A 15,541-nucleotide genomic window follows, 5' to 3' on the forward strand; every position below is an offset into this window, starting at 1 on the left:
TCTCTCTCCCTCTCTCTCCTCATGATCTCTCTCTCCTCACGGTCTCTCTCTCCCTCTCTCTCATCATGATCTCTCTCCCTCTCTCTCCTCATGATCTCTCTCTCCCTCTCTCTCCTCATGATCGCTCTCCCTCTGTGTGTGTGTGTAAGAGATTAGCTATAGTAAAAATGTTCTTACCAGATGTTAGCACCACTGACCACACACACACACACACACACACACACACACACACACACACACACACACACACACACACACACACACACACACACACACACTGGGGTTAAGATAATATGGACAAGCATCGTAGGCCGTTTTCCAGGGAGTCTCCAAGTTTAAAGGCATTTCATTATAATTGCTATGACGTCAGACTGTCCATCCAATTTAATCGGACTAAAAACAACAACAAGAAATTCGTTCAGTTCAGACAGACAGAGAGAGATAGGACATTCGGACTGTCCAGTGAAGAAGACCAACCAATACAACTGTGTCAAACAGGTTTGTATAGGCTACTTTCGTTGTGGGTGGTTATCTTTGTGTTGACAATATTTGTGGAAATGTTTCATTTATTGGAAATGTTTAATAGTTTTTAATTGTTTTCTCCCTGGCTTTTTCTTTCGTAATCAACGGACACGGCGCATCACAATGCTGTAGTTTCTTGGCAACGCGAGCGTTCCAGTCCACTCCGGCCCGTCAACAACAGGACAGTTGTAAAGGTAAATATTTGCATGAGAACAAAACAGACATTTTGATGCTTTTGATATGATCACGATATCAACCAGTAGAAATGGAGGAATATATGTCACCTTATTCTAAAGGATGCATCGCTATATGCGAGTTATGTACGTCTATACAAGTTATTACAACTGCCAAGTCGCAGTTGTAAATGAGATCTCGTTTTCAACTGGCCTTCCTGGTTAGATAAAGGTGAATATATATATATATATAGGCTGTTTCACAACCTGCCGTGGTTGGAAGACCCATAGAGCGGCGCACAATTGGCCCAGCGTCGTCCGGGTTTGGCCGTCATCGTGAATTAGAATTTGTTCTTAATTAACTGACTTGCCTGGTTAAATAAAGGTTAAATAAAACATAAATCTATATAATATACAATCCGTTTGTGAAAAAAAGCATGAATATAGTTCCATTAGTTCTAGAAAGACACAATGGAATTGTTGTTATTATTTGACCGTTATCATACAGCAGACCAACGTGATAAACCGCTATTACAGCACCAACCGTACCCCGGTTATTGCGCAGGACCTTTCTGGGTCCGCTAACCATGCAGTAATCACAACGGAGGCTAGGGGGGAGTAATACATTAGTGTGTACAGGAGACTGTCTGTCATATATTGCATGATTGAACCGAGAGCAATTTATGTTTAAGTTTCCCATAATGGTTTTAAAACGGTGTTTGTCCCTATTGAGTAGAACAGATGTGAATGTGATGCATGAGTTTAAAGTTTACCTCAGACCATTCTCATCTCTCCCTCCCTCCCTCCCTCCCAGGATGTTGCCGTGCCGCTCCCTCCCTCTGTCTATTCTCTTGCTCCTCCTGGTTGTTGCCGATGCGGGCCTGTGCGTTGCTGTCACGACCCAGCTGCACGGTGGTTTCCGTGGCTGCGCGGTGCGGGATTTTTCCTTCGTGGCCCAGAAGCCGGGATGCAGGAACCTCCGCATCGATACGGAGGCCTGCTGGGGCCGCTGCCATACCTGGGAGGTAGGTAACCACGACAGGACACACACACATGCTTGTCCAACAATGTCTCGGTCCTCTCATGTCTTGTCTCACACCTGGACACATGTCATGGGAGGTAACCATAACAACACGTCAGATTTATAAATCAATCTTTTGAAACTACAACAGTGCAGTATTGCTGGCAGGGCTAATAAGAGTTATGTTGTTCCTGTCGCTAACAGAAGCCGCTCCCAGAGCCCCCCTACGTCCAGCGGCATCACCGTGTGTGTTCCTACGGTCGTACTCGCTACCTGACGGTCCGTCTGCCAGGCTGCCAGCCCCACGTCTCTCCGCTCTACCCCTACCCCCTCGCTCTGCAGTGTCACTGCACCGTCTGTTCCACACAGGATACGGAGTGTGAGACGTTCTGATACCAACTTCTGTGTGTGTGTGTGTGAAAAGATTTAAGGTTGATTTAAGCAATGAGGCCCGAGGGGTTGTGGTATATGGACAATATACCACGGCTAAGGGCTGTTCTTAAGTACGACGCATCGCGGAGTGCCTGGATACAGCCCTTAGCCGTGGTATATTGGCCATATACCACAAACGCCCTGAGGTGCCTTATTGCTATTGTAAACTGGTTACCAACACAATTAGAGCAGTAAAAATACATATTTTGTCATACCAGTGTTATACTGTTTGATATACCACGGCTGTCAGCCAATCAGCATTCAGGGCTCGAATCACCCAGTTTTATAAAATGCTTTATACCACTGTAATATGACACAGCAACCTTGTTAGAAAATGTAATAATGTAATATAATAATACTAATAATACAATTTGTTGAGTGATTATTTTTCCCATTTTTATTTGGTCAACCCTTCCAACATTCTTTCAGGTCACTTATTTACAATATGTAAGTGGGTCATAGACATAAATACAGTTTATTTATTAATGTACATCCTTTAGTCCCTCTAGTTTAGTGGCCGTAGAAATCAAATGAATGGAATTGGAACCTCTGACACTGGTCCGCGTTCAAAATGGCGCCCAGTTTACTCACTGACTTGAATGGGGATGTCCATTCTGCTCATTCTAGTTCTGTGTTGTGGCTGTATAACAGATCTATGTAGTGGGTTTTAATGATTTTATTATCTATAGTGGTTTAACTGGATGTCAGTGTCTACGTCCCAATTGGCACCCAATCTACCTTTGTAGTGCACTAGTTTGTATGGGGCCGTGGTCAAAAGTAGTGCACTAGTTTGTATGGGCCCTGGTCAAAAGTAGTGCACTAGTTTGTATGGGCCCTGGTCAAAAGTAGTGCACTAGTTTGTATGGGTCCTGGTCAAAAGTAGTGCACTAGTTTGTATGGGCCCTGGTCAAAAGTAGTGCACTACATAGGGAATAGGGTGTTGAGTCAAAGTGTCACAAACTGCCTCCTGTTCCTAAATAAACCAATGTTTAAACAAACAAATCTTAAATAAAGCGACCGTATGAAAAGTGTTTTCCTCAAGTCTTTTTTCCTTTTTTCCGACCATTCAATTCAACACACACACACACACACACACACACACACACACACACACACACACACACACACGCACACACACACACACATACACGCACACACACACACTATCCTTGTATACACACATTTCCTTGTCTTCTCTTCATCCAAGTCCTCATGTTACAATTTGTTGCGTGTAGCGTGTGTTCCCGCGGAGACGGTGGCATGTCAGTAGCGTGACTTGCGACACATGTCGCAACGACAGGCCTGAGCCGTCAGGATCTCGATATCATCATGGTGACGACCACGAGGACAGTCAAGACGAACTTTGATCTGAGGGGGAAAAAATGTATACAATTAAATTAGTATTTTATATAAAGTGACCATGTTCCAACCAACTACGTCATCAGGATGTCTGTCTGTCTGTCTGTCTGTCTGTCTGTCTGTCTGTCCGTCGGTCCGTCTGTGTCTCTGTTTCTGTCTGTCTGTTTCTGTCTGTCTGTTTCTGTCTGTCTGTCTGTGTCTCTGTTTCTGTCTGTCTGTTTCTGTCTGTACACTCTACCTTTGCGTCCTTGCTGATGGTCTGTCTGACAGAGACAAAAACAGACGTCCGTCCGTCCGTCCGTCTGTTTTTGTCTCTGTCCGTCTGTCTGTCTGTCTGTGTCTGTCTATCTGTCTGTCTGTCTGTGTGTGTCTGTCTGTCTGTCTGTCTGTGTCTCTGTCCGTCGGTCCGTCTGTGTCTCTGTTTCTGTCTGTCTGTTTCTGTCTGTCTGTTTCTGTCTGTCTGTCTGTGTCTCTGTTTCTGTCTGTCTGTTTCTGTCTGTACACTCTACCTTTGCGTCCTTGCTGATGGTGCAGCATTGTGATGCCGAGGTAATGTTGTGAGTGAAGTTCGATGCCACCAGAACAGAGTAGCGAGATGGGAAGGCACTGGACTCACAGTAGCCAACACAGGCATTCACAACATGAGTTCCTTTACATGTCCCACGCTGGTCACTACGGATGGTCACGTTGAACCCTGCAGGAGGAGAGGAAGAGACGTTAGTGAGGATGGTGGTGTGGTGTGTTTGTATAAATATATATTGTGTGTGTGTGTGTGTATATATATATATATTATGTGTGTGTGTGTGTGTGTGTGTGTGTATATATATATATATTATGTGTGTGTGTGTGTGTGTGTGTGTGTATATATATTATGTGTGTGTGTGTGTGTATATATATATATATTATGTGTGTGTGTGTGTGTGTGTGTGTGTATATATATATATATTATGTGTGTGTGTGTGTGTGTGTGTGTGTGTATATATATATAATGTGTGTGTGTGTGTATATATATATATATATTGTGTGTGTATATATATTTTGTGTATATATATATTGTGTGTGTATATATATTATGTGTGTGTGTGTATATATATATATATATTATGTGTGTGTGTGTGTGTATATATATATTATATGTATTGTGTGTGTGTGTATATATATATATTTTGTGTGTGTGTATCTATATATATATAATGTGTGTGTGTGTGTATATATATATATTTTGTGTGTGTGTGTGTGTATATATATTATGTGTGTGTGTGTGTGTATATATATTATGTGTGTGTATATACACATATACAGTTGAAGTCAGAAGTTTACATACACCTTAGCCAAATATATTTATACTCAGTTTCACAATTCCTGACATTTAATCCTAGTAAAAATTCCCTGTCTTAGGTCAGTTAGGATAAACACTTTATTTTAAGAATGTGAAGTGTCAGAATAACAATGTGTAATCACATTCCCAGTAGGTCAGAAGTTTCCATACACTCAATTAGTATTTGGTAGCATTGCCTTTAAATAGTCTAACTTGGGTCAATTTTTCAGGTAGCCTTCCACAAGCTTCCCACAATAAGTTTGGTGAATTTTAGCCCATTCCTCCTGACAGAGCTGATGTAACTGAGTCAGGTTTGTAGGCCTCCTTGCTCGCACACGCTTTTTCAGTTCTGCTCACAAATGTTCTATAGGATTGAGGTCAGGGCTTTGTGACGGCCACTCCAATATCTTGACTTTGTTGTCCTTAAACCATTTTGCCACAACTTTGGAAGTATGCTTGGGGTCATTGTCCATTTGGAAGACCCATTTACGACCAAGCTTTAACTTCCTGACTGATGTCTTGAGATGTTGCTTCAATATATCCACATCATTTTTCATGATGCCACCTATTTTGTGAAGTGCACCAGTCCCTCCTGCAGCAAAGCACCCCCACAACATGATGCTGCCACCCCTGTGCTTCACAGTTGGGATGGTGTTCTTCGGTTTGCAAGCCTCACCCTTTTTCCTCCAAACATAACGATGGTCATTATGGCCAAAATATTCTATTTTTATTTCATCAGACCAGAGGACATTTCTCCAAAGAGTATGATCTTTGTCCCCATGTGCAGTTGCAAACTTTGGTCTGGCTTTTTTATGTCAGTTTTGGAGCAGTGGCTTCGTCCTTGCTGAGCGGCCTTTCAGGTTATGTCGATATAGGACTCGTTTTACTGTGGATATAGATACGTTTGTTCCTGTGTCCTCCAGCATCTTCACAAGGTCCTATGCTGTTGTTCTGGGATTGATTTTCACTTTTCACACCAAAGTACGTTCATCTCTAGGAGACAGAACGTGTCTCCTTCCTGAGCGGTATGATGGCTGCGTGGTCCCATGGTGTTTATACTTGCGTACTATTGTTTGTATAGATGAACGTGGTACCTTCAGGCATTTGGAAATTGCTCCCAAGGATGAACCAGGCTTGTGGAGGTCTACAATTTTTTTTCTGAGGTCTTGACTGATTTCTTTTGATTTTCCCATGATGTCAAGCAAAGAGGCACTGGGTTTGAAGATAGGCCTTGAAATACATCCACAGGTACACCTCTAAGTGACTCAAATGATGTCAATTAGCCTATCAGAAGCTTCTAAAGCCATGACATCATCTCCTGGAATTTTCCAAGCTGTTTAAAGGCACAGTCAACTTAGTGTATGTAAACTTCTGACCCACTGGAATTGTGATACAGTGAATTATAAGTGAAATAATCTGTCTGTATACAATTGTTGGAAAAATTACTTGTCATGCACAAAGTAGCTGTCCTAACCGACTTGCCAAAACTATAGTTTGTTAACAATAATGAGTTTTAATGACTCTAACCTAAGTGTATGTAAACTTCTGACTTCAATTGTATATTATGTGTGTGTGTGTGTGTGTGTGTGTGTGTGTGTGTGTGTGTGTGTGTGTGTGTATATATATATTATGTGTGTGTGTGTGTGTGTGTGTGTGTGTGTGTATATATATAGTGTGTGTGTGTGTGTGTGTGTGTGTGTGTGTGTGTGTTATATTCAACTCACGGTATAGATGACAGCCAGGTCCTGGGCTGAGCCCCTCGTAGCTGAAACTGACTGGACACAGCAGCAGCATCACAACACAGAGGCTAGAGGTCAACCACTGACACATGGCGACAGAGGACAGTGGTCTGCAAGGGGACAAACAGAACAGAGAGTTAAGAATCAGGCAGGTAATTATTGACTTTTAATATCACCAATTTAAAGGGAATTCCATTCTGCCTGTGCATTACTCACTAAACCTTTTACACATAAAATACCATTTTATCCTCTCAAACTATCAGTTTTTCCTGATTGTTTGATCAAGTATGATCACATTGTTTTTCTGAGGGGGAGTGTTCAGGTGTCCGTCTTTACACCTGACCCGTGTCTAAGTGCCTTTATTGTCAGAGCCCCCGACCTTCGACCTGCAGGTAGATATGTCAGATCAAATCACATGTTTTTCTAAAGCCCCTTTTTTACGACACACACACACACACGCACACGCACACGCACACACACACACACTCACACTCACACACTCAGCTACACAGCACCAGATTTGAACATCTGATTTGATTAAATGGTTTGAGAAACGTTTCTGTGACTCACACACTGTGGCCCCGTGGATTAAACTCTCAAGAATAGAACAACGGGGCGTGGCCCGTGAGTTCATTTAAGCCCCTCCTACACCACCACTTCTACCCCCCTACACCACTACTTGTATTTAACACAAAAACAGTTAAGTCATGTTTTCCTGGGAATTCTGTTCTGTAATTCTGTGTTCCTGACCTGACCTCCTGCTGCTCAGTCTTTTCCAGTCTCGGGAGCGCCGTGGCGACGGGAATCGCCTAGGGAAGCTATTATTACGCTACATCAAATTAACCAGGCGATCCCTGACAGGGAATACCCCGCTTTTTCCTCTATTGGGACCCAGTGGGGTTTCCGTGCCTCGGAGTGTGTGTATGAATGTGTGTTTGTGCGTTTGTCGTGCGTGTGTTGTGCGTGTCGTACATCTTGTGTGAGTGTGTCGTGTGTGCGTTGTGTCTCATTTGAGTGTTGCGTGTCCTCTGTGGTCACATGCATCGTTTAGTCTCTGCCAAAAGTGTTTCAGGTGGTTGATTAAATGTTACCCTGTTTTATGTGTGTGTGTTCCGATCTAATAAATATTGTTGTTTTGAAAGTCTGAGTTACGAGCACAGATCCCAAGTGACCGACATAGAACTCAATGTTTATCCGTCATACTCTGTTCATAGTCCTGTCTGGAAAAACTACCTGTGTTACTGATAGTCCTGTCTGGAAAAACTACCTGTGTTACTGATAGTCCTGTCTGGAAAAACTACCTGTGTTACTGATAGTCCTGTCTGGAAAAACTCCCTGTGTTACTGATAGTCCTGTCTGGAAAAACTCCCTGTGTTACTGATAGTCCTGTCTGGAAAAACTACCTGTGTTACTGATAGTCCTGTCTGGAAAAACTACCTGTGTTACTGATAGTCCTGTCTGGAAAAACTACCTGTGTTACTGATAGTCCTGTCTGGAAAAACTACCTGTGTTACTGATAGTCCTGTCTGGAAAAACTACCTGTGTTACTGATAGTCCTGTCTGGAAAAACTACCTGTGTTACTGATAGTCCTGTCTGGAAAAACTCCCTGTGTTACTGATAGTCCTGTCTGGAAAAACTACCTGTGTTACTGATAGTCCTGTCTGGAAAAACTACCTGTGTTACTGATAGTCCTGTCTGGAAAAACTACCTGTGTTACTGATAGTCCTGTCTGGAAAAACTACCTGTGTTACTGATAGTCCTGTCTGGAAAAACTACCTGTGTTACTGACAGTCCTGTCTGGAAAAACTCCCTGTGTTACTGATAGTCCTGTCTGGAAAAACTACCTGTGTTACTGATAGTCCTGTCTGGAAAAACTACCTGTGTTACTGATAGTCCTGTCTGGAAAAACTAACTGTGTTACTGATAGTCCTGTCTGGAAAAACTACCTGTGTTACTGATAGTCCTGTCTGGAAAAACTACCTGTGTTACTGATAGTCCTGTCTGGAAAAACTACCTGTGTTACTGATAGTCCTGTCTGGAAAAACTACCTGTGTTACTGATAGTCCTGTCTGGAAAAACTACCTGTGTTACTGATAGTCCTGTCTGGAAAAACTACCTGTGTTACTGATAGTCCTGTCTGGGAAAACTAACTGTGTTACTGATAGTCCTGTCTGGCAAAACAAACTGTGTTACTGATAGTCCTGTCTGGGAAAACTACCTGTGTTACTGATAGTCCTGTCTGGGAAAACTAACTGTGTTACTGATAGTCCTGTCTGGCAAAACAAACTGTGTTACTGAAGCTCTTGACAAAACTCTTAGTGTAGAACACAGATCCCAATAACGTGTAGACTGCAAATGCAAAACTTACACGACCAGATTTATCTGAAACACACCAAACCATTGACTTCCTATTGTCACCCAGAGATATTGATCAGAGATATTGATTGCGCACAATTTCATGGATAAATTGAATAATTTTCTATTTTGTGTAAAACACAGACTAAAGGCATGTGACTCACTGAGCCGTTCATGCACCTCTTATATTGTCACAGACAGACAGAGACAGACAGAGTTGAAACACAAAAGAGCCTCCAGTCTCTAACAAAATAATCTATCCTAAATATGTGAAGAAAATACAAAATACACACAATTAACAATGTGCAACAAGCTCTACAAGTCAGAACCTGTACAGTAATTCTCAGGTGTGTGTGTGTGTGTGAGGCGCTAGTGTTACCTGTAAAGGTGTGGTGTGTGGTTTCTTCAGTCCGGGTGAGTCGACGGCAGCAGCAGTGACAGGTGTGTGTTTCCTACCTCTTACACTGCTATTTGTAGCTCCTCAGGTAAACAGGAGAAGAGGCGGAGTCCCGCCTTTAGTCACACCCACAGTCAGTCACTGCTAGCCCCTCTCCCTCTCTCTCTCTCTGTTTCTCTCTCTCTCTCTCTGTTTCTCTCTGTGTGTGTCTCTCTCTCTCTCTGTCTCTCTCTGTCTATATCTCTGATTCTCTCTCTCTCTCTCTCTCTCTGTGTCTATATCTCTGTCTCTCTCTCTCGGTCTCTCTCTCGGTCTCTCTGTGTGTGTGGACCCCTCATTTCCTGTTCACTGTAAGTCTACCTTTCAGTTTTGCACCTCTCTCTCTCTCACTCACTCACTTCACCTACAGAAAACCTCAAATCCAACACGTCTCTCTCGCGTGCCCTGGTAAAGGGCAGTCCTTCTCCCCATGGTAAAGGGCAGTCCTTCTCCCCATGGTAAAGGGCAGTCCTTCTCCCCATGGTAAAGGGCAGTCCTTCTCCCCCTGGTAAAGGGCAGTCCTTCTCCCCATGGTAAAGGGCAGTCCTTCTCCCCATGGTAAAGGGCAGTCCTTCTCCCCATGGTAAAGGGCAGTCCTTCTCCCCCTGGTAAAGGGCAGTCCTTCTCCCCATGGTAAAGGGCAGTCCTTCTCCCCCTGGTAAAGGGCAGTCCTTCTCCCCATGGTAAAGGGCAGTCCTTCTCCCCATGGTAAAGGGCAGTCCTTCTCCCCATGGTAAAGGGCAGTCCTTCTCCCCCTGGTAAAGGGCAGTCCTTCTCCCCATGGTAAAGGGCAGTCCTTCTTCCCCTGGTAAAGGGCAGTCCTTCTCCCCATGGTAAAGGGCAGTCCTTCTCCCCATGGTAAAGGGCAGTCCTTCTCCCCCTGGTAAAGGGCAGTCCTTCTCCCCATGGTAAAGGGCAGTCCTTCTCCCCATGGTAAAGGGCAGTCCTTCTCCCCATGGTAAAGGGCAGTCCTTCTCCCCCTGGTAAAGGGCAGTCCTTCTCCCCATGGTAAAGGGCAGTCCTTCTCCCCATGGTAAAGGGCAGTCCTTCTCCCCATGGTAAAGGGCAGTCCTTCTCCCCATTGTAAAGGGCAGTACAGAGGAGGGTTGGGAGACAGCTTACATGGAGGGGAAAAGTAGAGAAGTTTTACATCACCGGCCACAATAGTAAGAAAACACATTACAGAACTGTACGCACGCACGCACGCACGCACGCACGCACGCACACACACACACACACACACCTTTCAGGGGCGAACTGGGATCAGAATTCGGCCCAGGCATTTCTAGCTACCACATTTTCTTTCCTCAAGGCCCCCAAGCCAAATAATGATCATCTGATGTAAATTCCAGCCAATTTAGACAGGCCCACTGGGCCATTGCCATAATGACACTAGGGGCTGCTCCTTGCTCTGTCCTTGCTCCTTGCTCTGTCCAATACACCCCCCCCCCCTCACACACACACACACACAGTCAAGGATCTGTCCAGAGTCAAGCCTGGGTTTTCCATGGGCAGGGTTGGGTAAGGAGATACTGTGGGTTTGGGTCAAGTGGGAGTGTGCAGAAGACTGGTAGGCTGAGATGTTGTGGGGAGAAACTTACTGTGGGTGTGAGATATTGAGACACCTACTGTGGGTGTGAGATATTGAGGAGAAACTTACTGTGGGTCTGAGATGTTGAGACACCTACTGTGGGTCTGAGATATTGAGGAGAAACTTACTGTGGGTCTGAGATATTGAGACACCTACTGTGGGTCTGAGATATTGAGACACCTACTGTTGGTCTGAGATATTGAGACACCTACTGTGGGTGTGAGATATTGAGGAGACACTTACTGTGGGTGTGAGATATTGAGGAGACACCTACTGTGGGTATGAGATATTGAGGAGACACCTACTGTGGGTGTGAGATATTGAGGAGACGCCTACTGTGGGTCTGAGATATTGAGGAGACACCTACTGTGGGTCTGAGATATTGAGACACCTACTGTGGGTCTGAGATATTGAGACACCTACTGTGGGTCTGAGATATTGAGACACCTACTGTGAGTGAGATATTGAGACACCTACTGTGGGTGTGAGATATTGAGGAGACACCTACTGTGGGTGTGAGATATTGAGGAGACGCCTACTGTGGGTCTGAGATATTGAGGAGACACATACTGTGGGTCTGAGATATTGTGAGGAGACGCCTACTGTGAGTCTGAGATATTGTGAGGAGACACCTGGGTCTGTTGTTCATCTCTCCACATGTTAAAGCTCAACTCATTGACATGATGACTGTAGACTCTATTCAGTGACTCCAGCACCAACACAAAACACACTTAAAGACTCATACAAAAACACAATTAAAATGACAGACCCTTTCCCCCGACAGACATTGCACATTTGTTGATGTCATCGGAAACAGAATGTATGATGTTAACTAAACCTCCCCACCTACACACTAACACAGAGAGGGATGAGAAAGAGAGATAAGAGAACCAGAGAGAGAGAGAGAGATGTAGAGAGGAAGAGAACCAGAGAGAGAGAGAGATGTAGAGAGGAAGACAACCAGAGAGAGAGAGAGATGTATAGAGGAAGAGAACCAGAGAGAGAGAGAGAGAGAGGGATGTAGAGAGGAAGACAACCAGAGAGAGAGAGAGAGAGAGAGGGATGTAGAGAGGAAGACAACCAGAGAGAGAGAGAGAGAGGGATGTAGAGAGGAAGACAACCAGAGAGAGAGAGAGAGAGAGGGATGTAGATAGGAAGAGAACCAGAGGGAGAGAGAGAGAGGGATGTAGAGAGGAAGAGAACCAGAGAGAGAGAGAGAGAGAGAGGGATGTAGAGAGGAAGACAACCAGAGAGAGAGAGAGAGAGAGGGATGTAGAGAGGAAGACAACCAGAGAGAGAGAGAGAGGGATGTAGAGAGGAAGAGAACCAGAGAGAGAGAGAGAGAGAGAGGGATGTAGAGAGGAAGACAACCAGAGCGAGAGAGAGAGAGAGAGGGATGTAGAGAGGAAGACAACCAGAGAGAGAGAGAGAGAGAGAGGGATGTAGAGAGGAAGAGAACCAGAGAGAGAGAGAGGGATGTAGAGAGGAAGAGAACCAGAGAGAGAGAGAGGGATGTAGAGAGGAAGAGAACCAGAGAGAGAGAGAGAGAGAGAGCGAGGGATGTAGAGAGGAAGAGAACCAGAGAGAGAGAGAGAGAGAGAGAGAGAGAGAGAGAGAGAGAGAGAGAGAGAAAGATAATCCCTTTTAGACAATTTCCTGGGTAAAACGTTCCACTGTAACAGTGAAGGTGTAAACTTGGCAGTAGAAAATCTTAACAGTATATTTGACCTCTCAGCTTCCCTATCAAATCTAAAAATCTCAAATAGAAAACCGAAGAAAATGAACAACAATGACAAATGGTTTGATGAAGAATGCAAAAATCTAAGAAAGAAATTGAGAAACCTGTCAAACCAAAAACATAGAGACCCGGAAAACCTGAGTCTACGCCTTCACTATGGTGAATCACTAAAACAATACAGAAATACACTACGGAAAAAGAAGGAACAGCATGTCAGAAATCAGCTCAATGTAATTGAAGAATCCATAGACTCTAACCACTTCTGGGAAAATTGGAAAACACTAAATAAACAACAACATGAAGAATTATCTATCCAAAATGGAGATTTATGGGTAAACCACTTCTCCAATCTTTTTGGCTCTATAACAAAGAATAAAGAGCAAAAACATATACATGATCAAATACAGATCTTAGAATCAACTATTAAAGACTACCAGAACCCACTGGAATCTCCAATTACCTTGAATGAGTTACAGGACAAAATAAAAACCCTCCAACCCAAAAAGGCCTGTGGTGTTGATGGTATCCTCAATGAAATGATCAAATATACAGACAACAAATTCCAATTGGCTACACTAAAACTCTTTAACATCATCCTTAGCTCTGGCATCTTCCCCAATATTTGGAACCAAGGATTGATCACCCCAATCCACAAAAGTGGAGACAAATTTGACCTCAATAACTACCGTGGAATATGCGTCAACAGTAACCTTGGGAACATCCTATGCATTATCATTAACAGCAGACTCGTACATTTCCTCAATGAAAACAATGTACTGAGCAAATGTCAAATTGGCTTTTTACCAAATTACTGTACAGCAGACCATGTATTCACCCTGCACACCCTAATTGACAACCAAACAAACCAAAACAAAGGCAAAGTCTTCTCATGCTTTGTTGATTTCAAAAAAGCCTTCGACTCAATTTGGCATGAGGGTCTGCTATACAAACTGATGGAAAGTGGTGTTGGGGGTAAAACATACAACATTATAAAATCCATGTACACAATCAACAAGTGTGAGGTTAAAATTGGCAAAAAACACACACATTTCTTCACACAGGGCCGCGGGGTGAGACAGGGATGCAGCTTAAGCCCCACCCTCTTCAACATATATATCAAAGAATTGGAGAGGGCACTAGAAAAGTCTGCAGCACCCGGCCTCACCCTACTAGAATCCGAAGTCAAATGTCTACTGTTTGCTGATGATCTGGTGCTTCTGTCACCAACCAAGGAGGGGCTACAGCAGCACCTAGATCTTATGCACAGATTCTGTCAGACCTGGGCCCTGACAGACCTGGGCCCTGACAGACCTGGGCCCTGACAGTGAATCTCAGCAAGACAAAAATAATGGTGTTCCAAAAAAGGTCCAGTCACCAGGACCACAAATACAGATTCCATCTAGACACTGTTGCCCTAGAGCACACAAAAAACGATACATACCTTGGCCTAAACATCAGCGCCACAGGTAACTTCCACAAAGCTGTGAACGATCTGAGAGACAAGGCAAGAAGGGCCTTCTATGCCATCAAAAGGAACATAAATTTCAACATTCCAATTAGGATTTGGCTAAAAATACTTGAATTAGTCATAGAGCCCATTGCCCTTTATGGTTGTGAGGTCTGGGGTCCGCTCACCAACCAAGACTTCACAAAATGGGACAAACACCAAATTGAGACTCTGCACGCAGAATTCTGCAAAAATATCCTCCGTGTACAACGTAGAACACCAAATAATGCATGCAGAGCAGAATAAGGCCGATACCCACTAATTATCAAAATCCAGAAAAGAGCCGTTAAATTCTACAACCACCTAAAAGGAAGCGATTCACAAACCTTCCATAACAAAGCCATCACCTACAGAGAGATGAACCTGGAGAAGAGTCCCCTAAGCAAGCTGGTCCTGGGGCTCTGTTCACAAACACAAACACACCCTACAGAGCCCCAGGACAGCAGCACTATTAGACCCAACCAAATCATGAGAAAACAAAAAGATAATTACTTGACACATTGGAAAGAATTAACAAGAAAACAGAGCAAACTAGAATGCTATTTGGTCCTAAACAGAGAGTACACAGCGGCAGAATACCTGACCACTGTGACTGACCCAAAATTAAGGAAAGCTTTGACTATGTACAGACTCAGTGAGCATTGCTATTGAGAAAGGCCGCCGTAGGCAGACATGGCTCTCAAGAGAAGACAGGCTATGTGCTCACTGCCCACAAAATGAGGTGGAAACTGAGCTGCACTTCCTAACCTCCTGCCCAATGTATGACCATATTAGAGACACATATTTCCCTCAGATTACACAGATCCACAAAGAATTCGAAAACAAATCCAAATTTGAAAAACTCCCATATCTACTGGGTGAAATTCCACAGTGTGACATCACAGCAGCAAGATTTGTGACCTGTTGCCACGAGAAAAGGGCAACCAGTGAAGAACACACACCATTGTAAATACAACCCATATTTATGCTTATTTATTTTATCTTGTGTCCTTTAACCATTTGTACATTGTTAAAACACTGTATATATATATATATATATATATATATATATATATAATATGACATTTGTAATGTCTTTACTGTTTTGAAACCTCTGTATGTGTAATGTTTACTGTTAATTTTTGTTGTTTTTCACTTTATATTTTCACTTTGTATGTTGTCTACCTCACTTGCTTTGGCAATGTTAACACATGTTTCCCATGTCAATAAAGCCCTTGAATTGAATTGAATTGAATTGAGAGAGAGACGAGAAAGGGAGGGATAAGAGAAAGAGAGAGATGAGAGAGAGACCAACAGGTACAGACAGTATTTAACCACTGTACATAGGGCTCTGGTAAAAAGTTGTGCAC

General features: G+C 43.5%; 2 protein-coding genes across 2 annotated transcripts; one reads left to right on the plus strand and one right to left on the minus strand.

Annotated features, from left to right (window-relative positions):
* Positions 1-260: 260 nt before the first annotated feature.
* LOC110531404 (glycoprotein hormone beta-5) lies at positions 261-2,241 on the plus strand. The gene is made up of 4 exons (XM_021614600.2): positions 261-498; positions 655-716; positions 1,510-1,720; positions 1,921-2,241. Exons 3-4 carry the CDS (start codon positions 1,511-1,513, stop codon positions 2,107-2,109), a joined length of 399 nt encoding a protein of 132 aa, XP_021470275.1. The 5' UTR covers positions 261-498; positions 655-716; position 1,510; the 3' UTR covers positions 2,110-2,241.
* A 281-nt stretch (positions 2,242-2,522) lies between these two features.
* On the minus strand, positions 2,523-11,849 carry gpha2 (glycoprotein hormone subunit alpha 2). The gene is made up of 4 exons (XM_036987194.1): positions 9,300-11,849; positions 6,550-6,674; positions 4,017-4,201; positions 2,523-3,516 (listed from the first exon to the last, which is right to left on the minus strand). The coding sequence occupies exons 2-4, from the start codon at positions 6,653-6,655 to the stop codon at positions 3,412-3,414; spliced, it is 396 nt and encodes a 131-aa protein (XP_036843089.1). The 5' UTR covers positions 6,656-6,674; positions 9,300-11,849; the 3' UTR covers positions 2,523-3,411.
* Positions 11,850-15,541: the final 3,692 nt, after the last annotated feature.

The sequence above is a fragment of the Oncorhynchus mykiss genome, chromosome 9 (assembly GCF_013265735.2).
Source record: "Oncorhynchus mykiss isolate Arlee chromosome 9, USDA_OmykA_1.1, whole genome shotgun sequence".
Taxonomy (NCBI): domain Eukaryota; kingdom Metazoa; phylum Chordata; class Actinopteri; order Salmoniformes; family Salmonidae; genus Oncorhynchus; species Oncorhynchus mykiss.